The 24,308-nt window shown below is 39.6% G+C and overlaps 1 protein-coding gene across 5 annotated transcripts in view; it reads right to left on the reverse strand.

Annotated features, from left to right (window-relative positions):
* The window catches only part of TSGA10 (testis specific 10), a 112,543-nt gene that overhangs the window by 52,638 nt on the left and 35,597 nt on the right, over window positions 1-24,308 (reverse strand). For 4 of the 5 annotated variants that reach the window (XM_067466826.1, XM_067466827.1, XM_067466825.1 and 1 more), the window contains one exon: window positions 23,287-23,421. In XM_067466826.1, the coding sequence (XP_067322927.1) occupies window positions 23,287-23,421 (135 nt within the window). Of the gene's footprint in view, window positions 1-22,004; window positions 22,228-23,286; window positions 23,422-24,308 lie in introns of those variants that run through there. The other variant, XM_067466828.1, reaches the window with a different exon arrangement.

Below are 24,308 nucleotides of genomic sequence, written 5' to 3' on the forward strand. Positions count from 1 at the left end.
TTAAAAATATCTGAACCTATGAACATCTCTGGGAACACTAGTAAATCTTATGTTGTCGAACATGACACCCCCCACTCTTGATTTATAGTTCTCCAAGGACACCAGAATGAAATTAATAATAATAATAATAATAATAATAATAATAACTTTATTTATACCCAGCCACCATCTTCCTGGAGGGATGGAAGGACTCAGGGCGGTTTACATGAGACAAAGCCCGTCAAATACAAATACAACAGTACATTAACAAAACAAGCAAGCAAATAAAACAAAATAAATATATAACTAAACATAAAGCAATAACACACAAGAAATTTAAAAACACTACAGCAGGGCCAGATGTAATAGATTAAAATTTAAAACACTGGCGTGTACAGAGTAAGGTGTGTCTAGACATGGGGGTTTTAGAGAATTATTTAGGGAGATTAAGCCAACGGATAAAGTGCTTCAGAGGACATATAGAAGGAAATTGGTCAGATCAGGCAATTATTTCCTTTATTCAGGGAAGGCACACTGGAACAGCCACGTTTTCAAGCTCCTCCTAAAGACTGCCAAAGTGGGGGCTTGTCTGATATCTTTAGGGAGTGAGTTCCAATGATTTTTTAAACCTTTTCATTATTTTCTAATTTTCCACAATTGTGACAAAGAGATATACCAGCAGGCTGACTAGCAATCCATAAAGAGGGGTGTGTGTGTGTGTGTGTAGCCTGCAGATATGCACTTATACATATCGGCAGATGTGCGGAGCAGATCTGCAGTAATGAATCCCACACAAAGACTCTATCGTTTTCCAACCCTTTAATAAAATGTAACTTTCTTTATAGCTTTCTGCCTACTTTGTAGCCTTTAGACCCCGTCCTATTCCCATATGTATCAATTATAAAGTATATCAAGTATATGATTTATACCAAGGCGTGCCACAAAGGTCTTCACTCTCCAGCTGACCTGACATAGGAATTTCCTGAACAGATGGGGCTGGGCAAGCCCCTTGGGCAACCCTGGACAAAAGTGACATTTGTCTTAAAGTTTCCACTTACATACCAGTGTATTTTGTGCTCTGCTGCCCCAAGAAGAACAACTAACCTATTCTATATCTGTTTGTTGGTCAGTAAGACTTAGCTTTTTTCTATTAAAGTTATTACAGTCCAAAGAATTCAAAATGCCAGACTGCGTGAAAGTCAGAAGCAGCCTATTATGAAATATGCTCCAGCAACTGCATAAGGATATAATAAGGACAGTATGCTTCCCTTACACTTCAACAGAAGTGAGTACAAATTTGGATTTGGAGAGAAGCCAAACTTTGAACAAATGAAAACTAAATTATTTAAAACAACTTAAAAAGCAATACTGAGATCAATATGAAAATGTCTCAAAGGACTTAAAGGACCCCTTTATTTGCATAATGAAATTGGAAAGGACAGTGTTACATCTTAACAAAAGAACTTCAATGTGACATCACACATTCCTGTCTGACCTTAAACTATGAAGAACCCCGTGGCACCTTAAAGACTAACAATACTTTCTTGTTGTTTTTTCAAGCACACTACCAGAGCTACACCTTTGGAAAATAACAAAGGCTCTACCCCTAATAAATTATTCAAAAAACTCCTTAGAGTTTGGATCCAGAATGAGCTCTGTAGACCCTTGATTCTCAAGAGGCGAAATGTAACCAAGCAACATTGCTGTTTTCACGTCTAGGGTATTGTTAGTCTAACAATACACTAAAGAAAGAATGGCCTGTCAGTTGCCAGCAGAATAGCACTGAAAGCCTGCCAAGGTCATGAGTAACCTAATTAAAAGATCCAGTCATACAGCTTAACATGGCAGATTGCAAACTGAAATTTAATATTTTGTTTCTTTACTTATAAATGATAACAATAAAATACCTCACAAAACAACCAGAAATTTGTTTTGAGTTTTTACAGGTGATATACTTTACAGGTGATATAACTGCAATTTTCCCAGAACAGGAAATTCGGAGTGATTAATTGTGCATTGTGGTGGCAAGACACATATGGGTTTCTTGATAACTAGAAGATCAGTAGAAGTTATGGGGGTAGTGACATTAATGGCTTTCTATGAACTCTGGTAAAAAATAACTCAGATCAAACTTATTTATATCTCACTTTTCACATTAAAATATATGCAATGCAGCATATAATAAGTAAAATACTCAGTATTAACCACACATTGACAAAGTAGGTGGTTTAAAATGAAGTGATACAAGTGATGCCTTGACTTAAGAGTTTAATTTGTTCTGTAACTGAGCTCTTTACTCAAAATGCTCTTATCTCAAAGTGAGTTTCCCGTTGAAATGCTATAAATCCGTTCCGGCCCCCTGGACACCCCCCCCCCCATTTTTGTTGTTATTGTGTTTTTAAATACAAAAATGTACTTTAGAAATAACAAGTAATGTATAAATGCACATTCACATGGAACAATAACAAAAGAAAGATCAACTTTAAAATGGTATTAGCACAAAGTTGTGGCAAGGAAGCACAAAGTACAAAGTGAAGAAGCAGGAGCATCATTTTCTTCATACTGTGCTCATTCCAGCCTCCCTCATTCTCTTGCTCTCTCTCCCTCTATCTCTTCTTGAAGCCAAACATACCAAGAATAAAAACCACACAAAATCAACTAACCCAAAGTTCCTCAAAGTGGACAAGAGAAAGTGGACAGCAATCTCCCAAAGTGGACAAGAGCATGAGGTGCAGAGGTATGAGGCACAGAGGCTGCTCCCTTTAAGTACTCTGGTACTAGCACTCCCTCTGGTGTTAGATCTTAAGGCAACAAACCCAGGCCAAGTGACAGCTCTTAACTAAAAACGCTCTTAAATCGAGGTTCCATCACATTGGAAAAATGCTTAGTGCAGTAGTTGCATCATTTCCATGGAAGTATGTGGTATTTATAGTACTGCATCTTTCTTTTGTTCTAAAACCTTAACTATGAACTGAGATATGAAATGCACACGTTTCTTTGCACACAAAAGCAATGCAGCAACTTTTATAAACCTGGACACTGTTCAAAGGTAACATAAAAAGGATCATTAAAATAATTATATTTAAATTGAGGCTGCAAAATTGTGTACACACTTATGTAAGAGCAAACTCAAAAGAGAGACAGCAAGGTATAGTGGTTGAGAGCTGGACAAGGGGTTATCTACATCAGCAATATAGTCAGTACAGATAGACATACTATATACTACACAATCTAACAAACTAACTTAAGCTTGGAGGAAAGTCCACGATAAGCCCTTGAATAAGCCAGTCAAGATGGGCCAAAGGGTTCAGGAGATCAGGATTTAAAATCCCTTGGTTGTGGAAACTCATTGGGTGACCTTTGACAAATTACATTCTCTCAATTTCAGAGGAAGGTAAAAGCAACCCACCCACCCAAACTAATCTTGCCAAGAAAACTCCATAATAGATTTATCTTACAATTGCTATAACTCAGAAACAACTCAAAGGTGCAACAGCAACAACATTAAAATGAACTTAGTGTGGTTACAAATTCTGAGTAGCCAGTATAATACTTTGCAAAAAGCAAGAAAATAAGGAGGATCACATTTTTGCTGTTGTTTTTTCATTTAACCGATGTCTTAAAGATTACCCGTATTCCATGTTACCAGAGGGGACTTCAGTCACCACAATGGGGCTTTCTTCCTCTCCTCTTCTGTATTCCTCAGTGCAACCTGAAACTCTACTGTTCCTGATATCTGGAAAGCATGCAGGAGGCAAAGGAGAACTCTGTTCCACTGACAAATCTGCTTCTGTAAGCAGAATAACATTGTTATATCCTCGACAAGGCAACAGAGCAAGCAGCAAATATTTAACATTACCAGTAAAGAGAGAGATTAGTTGTAGTTAGAAAGGCCTCCCAGCAATGTTCTCAGTAATCAGTGCCAGTCAGCAGTCTGACTACAGCATTTTGGACTCATTGCAGCTTCTAAACCCTTTCCAAAGGCAACCGCACACATAACATGTTACAGAAATTCATTCGTATATAATTAAGATACTTTTTCCTATTGTAACGTCTCCAGGAACAAGCACAACTCTTTAACTGTTCAAATGCATGTCTAGCCTCAGTCAAGACCTGAGAGTATAATCCCATCCAATGAAGAATATATCCCTATTTTCTTATTTGCCTTTCAACTAACCAGGAGCAACTCTGTCTTGAATGGATTATTATTTGCTGTTGTTTTTTACACGCCTTTTAAGTAGGCAACCTGTGTTTTAAGAAGACAATGACGACTGTATACTTGCTGGATACATACTCATCACATCGGGATCTCTCCTTTCCACATCTAATAAAATAGTTCACCTTTGACTTCTCACAAAGCAGAGGGATGACTCCTCCCAATCAGCCAGATGTTACCCACATCACGGTTTCTCCACCACCACCTTTTGGGGGGGGGGGGGGGCAGATCTTGCGCAACCACACAACTTCCTGACCTCCACCCAAATGAAAAAACATTAAAAAACACATTTTTGGCCCTGCAGAGGTGTACAGTTCCAAAATTAGAAAACAACAACAAAAAGGGAAATACATCAAAAACTCATATGGTCTTTAAACAACTTATTTAAAGGGGAAACCCATGATCTGCTCATGATTTAGTCATGCAAACACCACCACCTGCTAATCAACTTCTTTCAATGTCAAACCTGTTAACAAGAGTGAGCTGCCAATGACCAGCAGTCAGGTGTACCATCACACATCAAAATACCGCACTGCTGACACATGCGGAGAAATGAAAGAAGCTGTATACAGCTTCCTATGGGTTATTGACAAAACAGACCATGCAACATGGAAACAGAATACAAAAGCCATCTGCGATGGGATATTTGACTGTATGATAAGCTCCTTGTCAATCTGCTAGCCCTCATCCAGTCTATTATCAACAAGACACTGATTTAACACTAAGACAGCTTCCTTGAAATTAGTTGAAAAGGATAGATAGAGCTGGGTATCATCAATGGTCTGGTGATACCAAATCTCGCAACTCCATACAACTTCTTCCAGTGGTTTCAGAGGTTGACTAGTGTGGGTGGCAAAACCTAGCTCTGGGGCTCCCACAGCCTATAGTAACAGGGTCAAACTGGAAATGATTGGTACCATCTTCTGAGTTCACCCATCCATGACAATTTAAAACCCTGTGCCAAGAATCAACAGAGACACCTTCCTCCTATCTAGTTTCTACTTTGGGTCATTTATAAGGTGACTAAAGGCACCTTCATCCCATAACCAGGCCTAAAGCTACTGTTAAATGGATCTAGATAATCAATTTTATTCAGGAACATCAGAGAAACAATAAGCACTCTCGTCTAGAACTTTGTCCCAAAGGGATCCAGTAGTTCCCAACCTTTGGGCCTCCAGGTGTTTTGGACCTAGCTCCCACAGTTCCTAACAGCGGGTAAACTGGCTGGGATTTCTTGGAGTTGAAGTCCAAAACACCTGGAGGTCCAAAGGTTGGGAACCACTGTGACTGACTGACAGCTATCTTGTGGGTTCAGATTTTTTCAGCAGATGCACCCCCCACAGCATCTTCATACAATAATATTAAGAATCTCATCATTGCCTGCTCTTTTATGGCATCCAGAATCGTGTGCCCGAAGCAGAAGTTAAACCAACAGGTGTTTAGTGTCTTCCTCCTCACCATTACAAAGGATTTCTGTTTCAAATACATACAGTAATTGTTCAGATTCATACAAGTACTTTTCTTCCGTGATGGAACTCATAAAAACAGACATGAGGCATTTTAGATAAAGAAATTTCCTATGTACTGTTTGATGATGTAATAAAGATAAAAAAATTAAAAAGGAATATTTAAACTTGGCAACACAAGTAACACACAGTAGAGTCTTGCTTATCCAACATAAATGGGCCGGCAGAACGTTGCGAAAATGTTGGATAATAAGGAGGGATTAAAGAAAAACCTATTAAACATCAAATTATGTCATGATTTTACAAATTAAGCACCAAAACATCATGTTTTACAACAAATTGACAGAAAAAGTAGTTCAATACACTGTAATGTTATGTAGCAATTACTGTATTTACGAATTTAGCACCAAAACAGAGAAGGGTTCTTTCTTTCTCCTACCCTGGACATTATTTCAGGCGGGAGGATAATACAGAATGTTGGATGAGCGAAGCTTGGATAAGCGAGACTCTACTGTAGCATGAAAACAAGAGCAATAACTCCAGAGTTCTCACTTAATAATTTTTAGATTATGTTCTTGGTTGATTTTTCAATCCCTCTCTCAAACTGGACCAAAGGACTAAAATAATGGAAAACAAAGAAACTCAGACTACCTCCATATCTGTCTAGTTAGCTATGTTCACTTATCTACTATGTCAAATGAATTATTTCACTGTTAAACAATATTGCGGAACTGGTTTGCTTCAACCCTCCATAGTAACATGGTATGGTATAACTACCACACCCAAATTTCTAGAATATGGCCCTGACAAATGTTTAAACTATCCACTGAATTTCATAACACGACTCATGAGCAAAATAGCAATACAGTTTTATTGCTTAGATTGTAAAAATTCAGTCATTAGTCCCAACTGAAGTAGACCTATTGAGACTTCTATAAGTCTAGATTTGCCTAGTTTCCACTGCTTCTGTGATTCTATTCTAGTTGGGATTAACATGTGGATTCAGGACAAACAACATAAACACAACAAATAATATGAAAGATATGAAGAAAACAAATATTAGCCTTCAAACCTGAAGGGAAAGAAAACAACATTCATCCACAAAAGGAAGTCTGGAAGCATTTATGTAGGTTTTTAATATTTAAGATTTTTAAGATTTAAATGAAGGTGTATCCGCACTTCACCATTACAGCACTTTGATACCAGTTTAACTGCTCCCAGCATGGGAGCCAAGGTGGCTCACAATGAAGTTAAAACCAAAGACAGCTTAAACAGCTTAACAAACGCTCAAGAGCAGTAAAACAAACATCACAATACAACATCAATTAAATAAAATAGCAGTACTGCTAATAATAAATACCCATATTATTACATTATGATAACACCATAAACAACCATATTATAACACATCTGCACATGAATGAAATAATGTCATGTGCAGATGTGGATTGGTTGCAGACTAACCATGAACTTGATAAGTATCTTACCTATTTCCAAATGAATCAGGTACATTAACAATGTTTTACTATGTAAAAATAAAAACTGCAACTAACCGAGTTCACCGATCACAGCATAATCCATATGGGAAGAGGAGCACATAAGAGCCATGCGGGCCATTCACTCTCAAGGGCATTCAGAATATTTTTTCTCTCTGAAACAAGCTGTTGATTTGATCTGGCAGAAAAGCTGGCCAACCCATATGCAAATATTTCATTAACACCACCTGATTCATTTTCAGCCATAATATGCGGCTCATGTATGTTGACAATGCATGATGATATGACCTTTTGTCTCTCCAGATAAACTATCAATTTAGTTATTTTAATTTTTTCCTGTCTTCTTAAAATTAAGCAGAAGGAAATATTTTTGTTTGAAACATTTCCCTCGTAAGGGCCTTCAGTGAGTTATTAACTTCCTTAAGACATCCACACAAGTGGGAAATTACTATGCATTTTTCTGGTAGTTCTCTCTGAAACATCTTCAGTTAAGGGTACCATGGAAGCTTTAAACAAATCAGACAAGCATGGAACTATTTTAATCCCTGAATAAAGAAAACTCTTGAGGGAACCTGCCTGCAGAGCACTCAGTGGACTATTGTGTTAGGATGAACAGCAACATCCAATCGGCTTCCATAGAGATCCTTTAAGCCAAAACCTACATGATAAGAATGAAGCAGATCCGTGTGATCAATCAACAATGCAGGAAGCGCAGCCTTGCTTGCAATGTCAGCTGTTTATACAGCAGTTGTTAGATCGAAATCTTGCCAATTCATTTCAGACTCAGTTCACACAATACTGCTCCCCCCTTGTCCAAAATCCCACCTATCCTTAAATATGTTTCTTTGCACCAAATAATACATGTACAAGGAGAGATTGTGAATCTGAATGCATGATTACAGAGGGTTCACAACATGCCACCACATTCATGCTGCTCTTTTTAATATGAATATTCATGATACTTTGAACCCAAGAGTCATATTGGAGACGCTTCCTCACTCCTGAATTCTTCATGTTCATCAGACTTTAAGTTTGAAGTGTTTAGATGTGTGGGAAGAAGGGGGCACTTGTACAGTGTAGACAGGAAATGGAAGCAAGAGGGTTGATGGGAGCCACCAAATTGGCTTACTACTGAGCTAAAGCAATATTGTTAATTCTGTCACTTCCCCTGGTAAAAGAAACCAGGTCTTGGTTGACTGGTACAGTGACTTGTGCTGGAAGAAATGGAAGAGAAGCATGAGCATAATGGCTCCCCATCACCGCTCAGTACAATCAGTCATGCTAGCATTTTGCAGAGACTGATTTGGTAGAGGGGGTGGTACATTTGCTCTGATCCGATTTCTATGACAAGCACCAAGAAATGGGATTTGGAGATGCTGTTCAGTCAAACTAACTTTTTAAATTTGGTGCTCCACTGTAGTTATCCCCACATTATTTAACATCTGTATGAAGCCATAGATAATGTCAATTCCTGAGTGTTGTTTCATTTTATACACTCATGACATACAGCTCTATTTCTCACCTTCAGCAGACGAGGCAATGGAAGAGCTGAATGTGTACCAGGCTATAGGAATGGGTTGTGTGAGCTCCAATACACAGAGGCTCAGTTCAACAAGACTCAGATGATCAGAAACAGAATTCAAAATAGAATTAGACTCCAATAATGTTCATAAGATATGGTTTCTTCTGAATCCATTGCTGTTACCTTAAAGCACAGGGAGTGTAAGTGGCACAAAGTACTCTCTAGGGTCTATCTACTTTGGTTGGTGACCCAGCTATTTTCTATCTGGACAGGAGCAACCAAGTTGCAGTGGTTAATGCTTTGCTAGCTTCCAAATTAGATTGCTGTAATGCACTAAACAAAGGTCTGCCTTTTAAGATAGTTCAGAAAATGTAGCTAGTGCAGAATAGGGTAACCCAACTGATGATAGGAATTAGCGAGTCTGGTCAAATAAGTACTTAATTAAGGAGCTGCAGTAGTGCAATGGGTTAAACCCTTGTGCCATCTAAACTGCTAACCTGAATGTCGGTGGTTCAAATCCACGAGACAGGGTGAGCTCCTGTCAGCTCCAGCTCCCCATGAGAGGACATAAGAGAAGCCCCCCACAAGGATGGTAAAACATCAAACATCCCCTGGGCAACGTTCTTGCAGATGGCCAATTCTCTCACACCAGAAGTAACTTGGAGTTTCCACAATAATTTCTGTCATGAAAAAAGTACTTAATTGGTCAGCTCCAATGACTACCAATCTATTTCCAGGCCCAAGTTAATGCACTGGTTTCAGCTTATAAAATCATATGTCACTTGGGGCTTTATCACTAAATGGAAAATTTCCCTCATAATAAAACTACATGTAATTTGGGATCATGATTTAATGTCCCCTCTTGATGCCCCCTCCAGAATGTTCCCTCTCCAGCAAGGGTGCAAGAAGTCTATTTTTAATCTTATCTGTACACCAACTCAACATTCCTATAGTTCCTATAGTTTTTTTTTGTGATGTGCTATTTTGTATTATAAATTGTTTTATTGTATTGTTGAAGGCTATCATGGCTGGAACCACTGGGTTGTTGTAGGTTTTTCCGGGCTATATGGCCATGTTCTGGAGGCAATTTTTCTCCTGACGTTTCGCCTGCATCTATCGCAAGCATCCTCAGAGGTGAGGTCTGTTGGAAGTAGGAAAATGGGTTTATATATCTGTGGAATGACCAGGGTGAGACAAAGGGCTTTTGTCTGCTGGGGCTAGATGTGACTGTGGACAATTTCAACAGAAAGGAAGAAACCATGAAAATGAACAAAATCTGGCTACCAGTATTTAAGGACTCAAAAATCACAACAGCAAAACAACAGAGGGGAAACAAACAGGCACATAAAATCACTCTCGACAAGGGATTCCCCCCGGGCACTTCCAAGCCATTGAATGCTAATCAAGGTGATCAGCTGAAACAGTCACATCTAGCCCCAGCAGACAAAAGCCCTTTGTCTCACCCTGGTCATTCCACAGATATATAAACCCATTTTTCCTACTTCCAACAGACCTCACTACCTCTGAGGATGCTTGCCATAGATGCAGGCGAAATGTCAGGAGAAAAATTGCCTCCAGAACATGGCCATATAGCCCGGAAAAACCTACAACAACCCAATTGTTTTATCGTTTACATCTGTTATATTTTTTATTGACATGGTATAATATTTTATGCAGCCAAGCAATGGGAACAAAAATCTTTCAAAGGTTCTCCAGAGATTTTACTGAGAATTGTCTTTAACTTAATTGAGCCACCTACAATATCCCTGTCATGTGCTTTGCATGCCAAATGCCAGCCATCTTTTCTAAACTACCTAAACTTATACACTTTAAAAAAAAAATCCAGACAGGATCTTAGAGTGAATGCTTTAAGGAAAGAGATCCAAAAAGGAGCTATATTTTTAATCTGTATAGTTATTTTTATTTTTAAAATGTTTTAAATGTATGTTTTATATTGTTTTAATATGACTAACGGCTTAAAAGGAAGGAACCAGAAAAACTACCTGAGGATTTTTTGCCTAAGAGGCAAGTCTGATGGGGTCACCATGGGGTCACCATAAGTTGACAGATGATTTGACGACACATACACACATTATTAAAGGAAAGGTTTTTTTTACTATCTTGACCATATATATATCATAGTGAGCAACTTGTGATTCATCCCCAATTTCTGGACAGTAACTCCTATCAGTCTTCATGGAACAGCTACAGTAAAGAGCAATAGAAGCTGCAGAACAGTAAATGACAAATGACTCTCCTGGTGACAAATTGAAGGATAAAGATAAGAAACCAGCAGTCCAGTTATCTGAATTATCAGCATAGTCTGATTAATGCAGTTTGACGCTACTTTAACTGTGATGGTTCCATGCTATGGGATCATGGGAGTTGTAGTTCGGTAAGGCACCAGCATTCTTTGGCAGAAGCAATGCTCCTACACCATCAACTCCGCTTGACTAGTCATGTTGACCGAATGCCCAATAACCATCTCCCAAAGCAGTTACTATTCTCCCAACTCAAGAATGGGAAAAAAGGAATACTGGTGGTCAGGAAAAGAGATCCAAAGATGGGCTTAAAGCTAACTTTAAAAACTGTGGCATAGACACCGATAACTGGGAAGCCCTTGAGCACTCTAACTGGAGGTCAGCTGTAACCAGCAGTGCTGTGGAATTTGAAGTGGCACAAATGGAGGGAGAAAGGGAGAAATGTGCCAAGAGGAAGGCATGTCAAACCAATCCTGACTGGGACTGCCTTCCACCTGGAAAGCAATGCCCTCACTGTGGAAGAACATGCAGATCAAGAATAGGGCTCCACGGTCACCTACATATCCACTGCCAAGACACTATACTTGGAAGGTCATCATACTCGGACAATGAGGGATTGGCTAAGTAAGTTCGGAAAGGCACCAACATTCTTTGGCAAAGAAGGCTAAACACCTTGCAAAACTGCATCTCCCATGATTCCATAGCACTGAGCTGTGGCAATTAAAATGTCAAACTGCATTAATTCTACAGCGTAGATGCACCCATAAACTATATTGATACACAATGAGAAGCTGTGGTTAATTTATACAAGATGTAAATTACTTAAGGGTTTCTTATAAAGATCAAAACTTAATTTGAAAAACACTTCTTTTAAAAACACAGCTGACAACACTGCTCTGTTTTAAATGCAAACAAATTAATTCCCCAGCAATACAAGGAAGCAAAATAGCTATTTCAATGCCCGATTAGTATAAAATTACTAGCTTTTCTTCTCATGATAAAGCTATGAAGCTATTGTGTAGTCTTTCTTTCAATCATTACAAAGCTGGATGGCAAAAGTAAGAATGCCGGGTCCTCCTTCCTTTAATCTCTGCCCTTTATAAACTCCAGCTGAAGACTCCGAGCTAGAATTTGCATAAATACCAACTAACTGGTGCTTTTGAAAGGTCAAAACCTCAAATGAATCAGAAACTCAAAGAATTGTAATGAATCTTTGGACAGGACAATCAAATTGCATCATGCTTCATATATCCATGCAATTCTGGAAGTTCATACATCAAAATGAATGGAAAAACAGACACCGATAATTACATTTCTATTATTTTGTAACTGATGCAATTTATGTTATACTATAGGTTGTTTTCCAAGATATCACCTACTATGAATACAAGTAATGCTGGATTGTAAAAGGCAGATCCTAGACAAGCAGATTTAAAGATCGAACAGCAAAGACTCTGACACAAGCCAGTCAAGGTGGTCCCAGTGGTGATTGGCACACTGGGTGCAGTGCCTAAAGACTTTGGCCTCCACTTAAACACAATCGGCGCTGACAAAATTACCATCTGCATGCATTATTCACTGATACATCACACAGTCCTAGACACTTGGGAAGTGTCTGAAGTGTGATCCAATACAACAACCAGCAGAGGTCTGCTGTGGACTCATCTTGTTGTGTTTCAAATAATAATAATAATATATTTGTATTCTGCTCTATCTCCCCAAGGGGACTCAGGGTGGATTCCAACATACATAACACTAAGGCAAACATTCAATGCCTAGAAACAACAAAACACAGATAAAGGTAAAGGCTTCCCCTTCTGGCCCTGGTTGGTGGTGTTCATCTCTATTTTTAAGCTGAAGAGCCTGCATTGTCCATAGACACCTCCAAGGTTATGTGGCCATGGCTGCATGGAGCACCGTTTACCTTCCCGCAGAAGTGGTACCTATTGATCTACTCACATTTGCATGTTTTCAAAATGCTAGATTGGCAGGAGCTGGGGCTAACAGTGGGAGCTCACCCCACTCTCCGGATTCAAACTGCCAACTTTTTGTCAGCAAGTTCAGCAGCTCAGTGGTCTAACCTACTATGCCAACGGGGGCTCCTTTCAGATTTATTATAAATATAATTAATTAAAAATTTAAAAGTTGTGGGTGAAACATCAGGAGAGAACGCTTCTGGGACATGGCCATACAGCCTGGAAAACCACGAAAAGGCCATGAAGGACTTTGACAACACATTAAAAATATATCATTTTCATTAAACAGTACTGTGAAGATGGTGTAAACTTAAAAAATATATCAAATCATGCCAATTCCTTCCCTATGTTCAGTGTATTTAAAGCTGTCTAATTATTTGTGCAGATACTAAGCCCCGAAGCCAGTTTTTAACATGCATTCAATAGATAGATAGTATTCATATTGTATATTCCCATGTGTGCATCCCATGGTTCACATTATTACATAAAGATTTCAAGAAATCCAAACCCGTCCTAGAACTATATCCTATACTTCACACAAGACAACATCTTTGACATTGTTTGTGGAAGAGACGGGTCTACGCAACAGTACTCTGCATATAAATATGTTTAATCTACAACTTAGCAACAGATATCTTTCACAACTCTGGATGGGGAATGCCTTCATGGGAACTCATTCAGCTATAGATTAAAAAGGTAAAGGTTTCCCTTGACGTTAAGTCTAGTCGTGTCTAACTCTGTGGGATGTTGCTCATCTCCATCTCTAAACTGAAGAGCCGGTATTGTCCGTAGACACCACTAAAGTCATGTGGCCAGCATGACTGCATGGCGCACTGTTACCTTCTTGCCTATTGATCTACTCACATTTGCATGTTTTCAAACTGCTAGGTTGGCAGAAGCAGGACCTAAGAGTGGGAGCTCACCCACTCCCTGGATTTGAACTGCCAAACTTTCGGTCAGCAAGTTCAGCAGCTCAGTGGTCTAAACCAGGGGACCCAGCTGTATTAGACCTGGGCCAACTTGGGCTCTTCAGGTGTTTTGGACTCCAACTCCCACCATTCCTAACAGCCTCAGGCCCCTTCCTTTTCCCCTTCAGCCGCTTATGCGGCTGAGGGGGAAAAGGAAAGGACCTGGGGCTGTTAGGAATGGTAGGAGTTGGAGTCCAAAACACCTGAAGGGCCCAAGTTGGCCAGTGCTTGGTGTAAATGCACCCGCAGCCCTCACAAGCCTGCAAAGCAAGGACATAGCGTCCATACTGGAGAATGAATGCAGTTTGGCACCGCTTCAACTGTTAGGTCTCACTGTTCTTGAGTCTTGGGAGTTGCACAGGACAAGTCCCCCTTCTCTGCCTCACTCACTCACCAAACTCCAGTTCCCAGGGTCCCCTTCAATTGAGCCCTGGCAGTTGGGAGGGGTGTCAATCAAACTGCATTCCCCTCAGGGAGGGGCTCGGCCGCTTCCTCTTGGCAGGAGAGCGCGTCTACCTGGCGGCGCTCACCTGAGAAGGGAGGGAGGAAGGAGACCGGCCGGCGGGGCTTTTTCTTGTGCCAAAGAAAGGTACCTGGAGGGCCCCAGGCGGTAGAAATTCCCCCCCCCCGCAATTCCTCCCCAGGTGTGAAACTCACCTGGCCGGGGGAAGAGGGCTCAGGAGGGAAGCCGAGGGAGCTGGAGGCGGAGAGGCACCCCGGGAGCCTTCCTGGAGGCGGAGCCAGAGGGAGGGGCCCGCGAGGCCCAAGGAGAGGCCCCGGGGCACGTCTTCACCACCTCGGAAGGGAAGCGGGTTGACTACACCGGAATTGCCAGGGCTCCGTGCCAGGGAAACCCCTGAGTTGCCCTTTAGCTTTGGCAGAGGATGCTGGCCAGGGCTTGGTAGAACTCCAGCTCCTCTGACTCCATAGCAATGAGCCAGGACAGTTCAAGTCACTTCTGGTCAAAACCAATAATGAAAAGACCAAGGCAGTGACATCTCCGGCCCATCCCGTTTGGGTATCAGCTAGCACAACAACTTAAATCAAGAAATAGTTTTCTAAGATCTACAGAGACACTCGCTGGAACACCTCAGCAAGCGAGAGTCCAAAAGTGGCAGGCTCAAAAAACCCAGAACCTCAATCAATGGCTGATACCAAATGAGAGACTCCCTCCTGGGCACACAGAAAACTGGGAGCCCCTGGTGGCGCAGTGGGTTAAAGCACTGAGCTGCTAAACTTGTTGAGGTGGCAGGTTCGAATCTGGGGAGCAGCGTGAGCTTCCGCTGTCAGCCCCAGCTTCTGTCAACCTAGCAGTTTGAAAACATGCCAATGTGAGTAGATCAATAGGTACCACTCCGGGGGGAAGGTAACAGCATTCCATGCAGTCATGTCGGCCACATGACCTTGGAGGTGTCTACGGACAACACCGGCTCTTTGGCTTAGAAATGGAGATGAGCACCAACCCCCAGAGTTGGACACAACTGGACTTAATGTCAGGGGAATACCTTGAAAGGCTTGGAACAGACTGTGCTGCAGCACCACGAGACGCAGAGCCAACCTTAAGAAATGGGGCTACAAAGTGGAATCCACAATATGATTGTGGAGAAGAGCAAACCACTGACCACCTACTGTGATGCAACCTGAGCCCTGCCACATGTACAATGGAGGACCATCTTATAGCAACACCAGAGGCACTCCAAGTGGCCAGTTACTGGTCAAAGGACATTTAATAGAATGACAAGTTTGCAAACTTTGTATTTTGTTTGTTTGTTTGTATGTTTGTTTTTAATGGTTCACTCCTGACATGATAAATAAATAGAACAGTTCAAGAGTAGTGTTAAAGAAATTGTATTCATTCTAAAGCTGGGGTCCTCAAACTTTTTTCGCCCAGGGCTGGTTCACAGTCCCTCAGGCTGTTGGACCGAACTGTGGTTTGAAAAAAGCAGGAATGAATTCTGATGCACACCGCACATATATTATTTGTAGTGCAAAAAAAAAACCCCAAACCAAAAAAAAAAAAACACTATGAAGGAATAGTGGGTTGCTGTGAGTTTTCCAGGCTGCATGACCACATTCGAGAAGCATTCTCTCCTGACGTTTTGCCCACATCTATGGCAGGATCCTCAGAGGAAAACTGGGAGAAATATGGACTCTGTCTACCAATGCTTCGTACCCCATGGTGTCCAGTTGACATCCAGGGACCTCTGGTTCATAAGTGCAGAGTAAAGTCAGGGAATCTCCAGAGCTTCTACAAAGCTTCAAAAGAGCCCTGCACTTCAAGGTCTTTGTGAACAGCAGGGCCAGTTCTGATTTGGAACTGGACCTACAGTTCACATGGGGTAGTGTTGCCATCCTGCTTTCCCCTTTCTCTGTGATGCAGGGAAAAGGGGATTGCACTTATCTGTGTCATTTGTTGCGGTCTGCAGTGGTAACTACGGAGCTCCTGTCATTCAGCATCTTTGACAACTTCACCAAATGCGCAGATCTATACTGACCCCTTTTCCCAGAGCTGATCTGTCATGGCGTATGCCGAATTGGCCCTGAGATAGTTTACACTGCTACTCCCACAGCCACTACTGAAGTAGGAGGAAGTTCTGACCACCCACTGGTGCTGAACCCAGTTTGGCACTGTCAGATAGCCACATTTACTATCCCTCCAGTTCTCCATCTTGTGACAGAATCTGAGCTGACATGGGTCCTGTCAGTTGACTATTGCCTAGAGTGATGCCACAAAGCGGATTCAGGTGCCCCTTGCAGCAAGTGGTTCAGATAGATGTCTCCAAGTTGTGTGGGTGCCTCTCTGGAACTCCATAGCCATTGACACAGGTAGGAGTGACTGTCCAGTGGGGTTGGATCAAGTTTGGCCCCGACTGGATGGTCAGGACTTTGCTGCTGCCACTGTCATGATTTGGGAGCAGAGTGATAAAAACATCACTGCGGAGGCTGGGGATAGTTTGAAGCAGCAGTGCCTTGGACAAGCCTCAGATTTTGTTGCCCATGTAGAGGGGCCCATAGTCTAGCAGAAAAAGCAAGCAAACAAAGCCTTAAAGTTACTGCTACAGCCATTTCTCATAATCTCCTGAGGAAGATGGCAGTGAAAAAAAGTGCTGTAATATTTTGTGTGACAAAAACAGTTTTGATAAAACGTCAGTAAGAACTTCACAGTTATGATGAAAAGACTATTTTTTCTGTCCCATTATTGCTTTCTTCCTGTTGCTGGCAGATTAAAGTGGTGTTATGTAGTAAAAGCAAAGGGTTCTGTTTGAAACCATTACTTTTGTGTTGAATAATTTACTATTTCTGACATATGAATTTTCAAAAAAACAAAAATACGCCACATGGGAAAGAACGTGTTTTCTTTAACACTTTAGCCATGCCCATACACTAAAGTATGGGCATGGCTAAAGTGTACACTCACACAAAGAAGACAATAGACTTCAGGTTTACCCATGTTTCACCTTTGTATGCCCAACTGAGTAATCAGTTCAGGAAAACATTCAGCTTCTGAACCATATGTTCTTACAGTAGCATTTCTATGGTTCACTTGGTTCAGTAGGTCTGTCCTTTGTTGGCCTCCTCCAGATGGAGTGCATGTGTCAGGAGGTTGTGGTATTTGTTGATATAGTCGTTCTTGTGTTTTTTTAAATCTATAAACATTTTTGCTGTGTCAGAATGGGCTTCTTGGAACTTATCTGCTTTGTCCTCCTTTTTAAAAATATGATAGCGCTTCATCAAAAAATGTATGTATTATTTATTCATTTACGGTATTTGTATACTGCCTTTCTCAGCCCGAAGGCGAATCAAGGCGGTTTTCAATCGGCAACAATTTGATGCCCCAAGAGACATAAATTACAATTAAAACATTTAGCATATAATATAAAAAACCATACAAAACCAATAAAACACAATAAAAACATAAATAATCAGTGTCTCCTTACTAAAATAAAAAAAACCCTCTTTGCAGTATAACTATACAAATACAGAGGTGAAAATTAGGACTCTTTGTATCAGACTGGAGCAGATCATGGGAGGCAGGATAAATATGGTAGGTCAAAAAATGAAAATCATCTCTGCCCTGTCTACAATATGCCTCCATGGATGGAAGGAACCCTTCTTTTCATGGGTGGCAAATATTGACTCTATCTCATTGTATATTATGTGTCAGGGCAATTAAGGGTTTGGCATTTTGCAGGGTTCTGGGATATAAGATTGTATTGTTATAAGTTTCATTCTACAGATCGTTACTGTTCATTATGAGAGAAAGCAGCCCATTTAAAGATATTTCAAGTATGCAAAATAAACAGGATCAAAAAGGGTTTCTTTTGCTCTAAAATGGTCCAAAATGATATCAGGGTGTACAGAGGACATATAGTTAGAACCTTTGTATCATCATGGCATTTTGCAATTTTTTCAGTAACATTTTTTTGCCTCAGAATGGCCTAGGAATAGCCTCAAAACATGTCCCCATGTCCCAAAAAGGATGGATGGGGAAAAACATGTTGATTGAGTTTTTGGGGGGAGGTGGGGGGCGTGTGGTTTGTAGCCCTCCAAGAATTTCTGGAGGGTCAATGTGCTTCCCTAATTTTACAAATTTGCTCATCTCAGTTTTAGAAATATGTTTGTTATTGGACTTTAGAAGCAGTAACATGCTTCACACTGGTTTTATTTAACATTAAAAAAAATCCCCCATGTATGTATAAAGTACATAAAAAGTTTTGGGAAAACAAGTAAATTAACTCATTATTTCAATCTGCTCATCTTGAACATTGTTAACAAGGATAGAAGTGATACTTTTGAATACTCATTGATTTCCCCCCCCTGAAATTGTCTTTTCTCAAAACCTTTGCTGAGAACCAAGTGGATCAGAGGGTGTGTGTGGATGTATGCATGAATGCATAAGACATTATTCAAGTTACACAGAAGAAAGGGCTTTGGGCTGTAGGCTGTAGCGTGCTCTTGTGGGAGAGCTGCCAGTAACACTATGTAACAACATTTGAAAAATATTCTGTTCCTGGTTTGAAAGTATTATTTCATGTTTAATTGTTCAGTACAGTACTTACTTTGAAAGTAGTTGTTATACTCCAGAAACTTTTTTTGTGGCTGCTACAAACTATATTGAATTGGTTGGGACTCGGAAATATTAATTGAAAAACTATAGCAAAATGTGCTGCAAGATGTCGCACAAAAAAAAGTTTTTTGAAAACCCCAGAGATACCTCCTTTAGAAAAATGGGAAAAATATATTATAGATATCCTGATAATGGACTTCTGAAGTGGACAAGAGATTCAAACAGAAAGCCATACTGTAAGCTCAAGTGTGGTTCTATGGGCACAGCCCTACTTGGGCAAAGAAATCAGTCCTACTTTCCTGTTTGCAAGTCTTTGATCAAGGGCCTCGTAAATCGAAGGTCACAATTTATTCAAGAAAAGTACGATGCCATAGATAAGTTTCAGAATAGAGACAATGACAATTTTCCAAACACTTGCAGTTCTGATAGGAATTTGAAGGGTGGTTTTTAAATCCCTCTTTAAGAAGTAACAGAACCCCTACATTAAAAGAACATTACAAATTCAAATGTGTCTTTCCCTTTTGGGACAAAACCTGCAGAAAGCAGCAAAAGGTCTCACATATTAAACTTTGCAGGGACGTTAAAAAAAACCTCTTAATTACATTAACACATAGAGTTCAAACTAACATTCAATAAGGATTCATCCCACTGACAATAGAAATGCCAGCCACCAAAACCAGTGAGTCATATTTCTTGCTCAGATTCCATAAAGTGACTCTAATTGTTCTAGTAGATATAGGGATACAAACCAATCCCACCATCCTTCCTGGTAGATTCGTTTTTTCTTCTTGAATCTATGTTTTAGGGGAGTACAATAATTACCTTAAAAGAAAACAAACAAGTTCAAAATGACTAAAATAAAACTACTGTATTTTGTATACATCATATGGCATGAATCATTGGAAAATACTACTGGAAGGCAATAGGAAAGGGGGGTACCACAGTACAGTTAGATAGATTGATTTAATACAAGAAGCCAGGATCCTGTTTTGCAGAGCTGAGGAGGACTGTGGATGCTCTTGGGGTCATAGGGATGCTATTCATAGGGATGCTATAAGCTGACTTGATGACTAATTAATGATAAATAACGGATATATATATATATATATATATATATATATATATATGCAGATTTATAGGCACACCTTGGTTAACAAAACCTCTAACAAAGAAGCATATTTCTAAAAAGCTTTCTTTGGTCTGCTTAGCTCCCCCTTTTCCTCTTTGTCCTCTCTACGTGGAAGTATTTTCCCGCCAGCAATATCAGCATTGGGAGAATAGTGAAGGGCTTTAGAATCACTAACTCTGGATATTATGTTGCAGCAGTGTGCCTGGACTAACAAATGCATTAAAGATTGAGCCACAATAGAGTGGAGTTCTACTCTAAATTACCCTATTTTAGCAGTATGCACCTTGGCACTATAGCAAGATAAGTGGCAGCTGACTCCAGAATCCTTTACTGAGCTGAGCTCTGCAAACAGCAACACACAGAGAAAAGAGAGAGGCCAAGTCTTAGTGTATGGTCCTGTTAAGCACTACTGTTGATATTTTCATGGCATACCTTTCTGAATGTATAATAGTAATTCTGAAGTACTTGTTCTTGTTAACGTAAGTGTGTGTTCATGGTTAAAATCAGAATGACAGTTTTTGAAGTCGCAAACTATGCCATGTTGATTTTTTTCTGATTACCTTGAGAAACAACGTTTTAAAACAATTTGCTAGACATTATAGAGGGAAAAGGAAAATACTACAGAGCCATTGGAGATAGAAAAGATGAATCGGGCTTACTTTGGCCATTGTCTCTCAAAGAGAAGACAACTGGATGAAATGTACTTAGAAATTGCCATAAAAAAACAAAATAAGGGTCCACTAAAACTCTTTATTTAAAATATATACACCGAAAAAGGAAATGTTTCACTGTCATAAAAAGTGGCTTCTAGTAAGAAAAATGACTGAAATTTTATTCAGTTAATAGGATAATAAACAGTTTAATGATACTTGCAATATCTGTCCATAAGCAGTACATGATTTGACTGAGTGATATTGCCACAAATGTAATTTTAATGGTCATCAGGAAAACACTGTGTTACACACTGTTTAGAAGTAAAATATATTATCTAATTAATACCGATGAAGACTTGCTCCTCCCTCTAACTAATGTTGTCAGGATAAGTTAAAAAGACCCTGTATAACAGAGGTGCAGATCCACCACTGTTATTTTCATAGATAGGTTATAATTCATTGGCTTTAAGATCCAGTATGGTCTATTGATTTGAGGGTTGGACTAGGACTCTGAAAGATATGGTTAAAACTTTGCCCAAGTCACTCTCTCTCAGGCCCAGAGGAAGCCGATGCCATGGCACCCCCCCCCCCCCCCGAAGAAATTTTGCCAAGAAAATCCTGACAGATTTGCTTTAGGGTCACCATAAATCAGAAAAGACTCGAAGTCTCAAAAAATCAAAATATTAACACTAAAGGCAAGTAACAGGTGGCTCTTGCTGTCTCTCAAAAAAGAAAGAAAAGAATGGTTTCAAAGTAATATGGCTTTTTTGTTCTTTGAACTGGATCCCAAGTTGCTCCTCTGCCCATGCAAGAGATACTTGTGACTTCTGTCATTTCCCTCTATGCAGTCCCTTACTATATATCACATAATCTCCATCATTTCTGGAGGCCTAGAGGAATTGCAGAGGAAAGGGGGAGAGGAAAAATCTCCCCCTGTGAATGTGAATTCTTCTATTCCAAGAAGAGATTAGGATCCAAGCCAATTACTTTAATAAGAATTTTTTATTCGGATTTGAGCTAAATATAGTAAATACCCTTTGTTTTAAAATGTGCCTATGCCCTCAGATGAAAATATTACATGGCTTACCAAAAATGGAACCATGTTACAACAATTAAATGAAGAAATAAGGCAAACGGTTTAATTCTTTTCTGTTTTTCTCTTTACATTGATAGCTTCATTCAGTGGGTTTCTGACACCATGCAGTCACAGTCTTGTTCACTTTGCTTTTCAGGATGTCATTTTAATAATGGATATTAGTCAGATAAAACAAAATATCCAAATTGCTTTTATTCCACTTGGATAAAACAGTTATGAATGATCCTTCAGTTAGTAAGTAATCTGAACATTTTCACCATCAAATTGAATTAAAACCACCATTACAATAGGTCCTGAATTCAGTTTGGCAACTGTATTTCTTTAAGGGATGTCAGATTTTTTCCATATCTTCTTCAATTAGAAGTCCTTCAACATAGAATCCTTCAATATAGAATCCCTACAAGAGACAAAAATGGACTCTTAAACTGTTTTTGTTTGCTTGTTTTCTGCACAGGAACGAATACATATCTTTTCTTGGCTCTAATTATAAGGCCCTCACATTGGTTTTGAATATCAAGCTAATAATCTTTCTTTCCTTCCTTTTTAACTGCTTAGGTTTTCATTGATCACAAATTATCTCAGGTGTACATTTAATTCGAAGTTTGAATATTAAATCTAAGAAAACTAGTTTACATTATTTTATAGGGGGGGAAAAGCAGTATAATAATATGTCACAGCTAGTCTTTATAAAAACAGTAAATGATGTCCATGAATGAAATTCAGGTAGTTTGGGTTCATCTGTGCCAGAATTACATCCGTGGAGAGACTTTTAGTGAGAAATGAAGGATGATATGAAAATGTTTTGGACTGTATGAACATTGTTTCATTCAATATAATGTGGCCCCTTTAAAAAGAGATTTGAAACAGATATTTTTCTCCTACAATATTGTAACAACATCATGCACATCTATGGATCTGTCTGCTTTGCTCTCTTGAATTAAATTATGAGGAGAGAAGAGATATTTTTAAATAAGAACAGAGAGGGAGGAAGCCTGGAAAACATGTAGGGGTTATCACAGTATACTGAACACTTGTGTTCCTGTAAGAAGTCAAAGGGGTACATATGAATTTCTCCTACTATCTTTATGATGCCAGCAACCATTTCAACATCCTCCTGCTCATATCAGCCCTATGTGAATGCTTAAGAATAAATACATTTTGTACTATGTAGACCTAACAAAGGAGCCATACACAATCAACCTGGCAGTAAAGGATCAAGAACAATCATGGGCTTAGTGGCCATGTGAAAGAATAACCCATTATGGTACAATCACAGGGAAATGATATATGCTCTGAGGCTGCAACGTACGAACTAATCATCCGAATCTTTTTTTTTTTTTATCTCCCACATTCCAAAGTCATGCTTCCATTTTTTGTGAATCTTGGCAAAATGGCATTCAGGAATGGATGGAAAGAAAGCATACTTTTTCATCTCTGAACAACATGATGTTCTCACCCTTCCAAAGATCTGTCCAGAGTCCTGTCAGGAGACCAATGCCGGCAACGTTCAGGCGATGATGATTTTATTGTTGATGATAAGTGGTATGAAGCTGTAAGACTTTGGCGCCGAAGTTCTTGGACTGCACGCTCCCTAAAATGAAAGCACAACATATTTGAAGACAGAAGCAGTAGAAGCTGGTGAAAATTCAAAAATCTTTTTCACACAAGCATTTCACTAAAAGTGGGACGTGGGAACAGATGAACATTTTATAGGGACTCAATTCTGAGTCAAAAGGAAGAATAGAGGAAAATTTGGATGTGATATTAGAAACATAAGAAACTCCTTTATACTACGATCAAATTATGGTCAATCAGAAATGACTGGTTTCACCATGCCTTGAAAACCTTCATTCCCTCCTGTTTGGGGAATAATTCACCCCACAGATAACTGGAATGTTGTTCAGAAGTTCTGCACCCATGATGAACCTTCCAGAAGTGAACAGGACAGGATTTATTACCAGTTATAAAAGAAGACAAGCTTCCATCTCACCACTGAAACTAATTCATTATAGGACTTGGAAGGACCTATACATCTCCAGTTGGCCATGACTTTGAGGGAAAATGGGCTTTCCTGTCTTATTTGCTTAATGTGTTTTGCATTTGTCACACATGTTGCTGATTTAAAAAATAGGGCACAAAACTATATCTGCAGTAACTTTATTTTGGAACACAATGGAGTGGGTAATTAAAGGAGGGAAAACATCGGAATCTACTTCGCCTAAGAAAATCCTGTGAAATTCATAGGGTCACCAAAAGTTGTTAAGCGATTTACAGGCACATATGCACATGCACACACACAAGTTTGATTTGGAGCAAGTTTAATTTAACCAGCTAAAATGACTTTCAAAAAGTTCATAATCCTTGGATAGATAAAATATAATATCGTATAATTTATATCCCACCCCAATTCCCCAATAATGGGACTCAAGGTAACTTGTTGTATGCCTTTGAGTTGTTTTCTGACTTATGGTGACCTTA

The sequence above is a fragment of the Anolis sagrei genome, chromosome 3, assembly GCF_037176765.1.
Source record: "Anolis sagrei isolate rAnoSag1 chromosome 3, rAnoSag1.mat, whole genome shotgun sequence".
NCBI classification, from domain to species: domain Eukaryota; kingdom Metazoa; phylum Chordata; class Lepidosauria; order Squamata; family Dactyloidae; genus Anolis; species Anolis sagrei.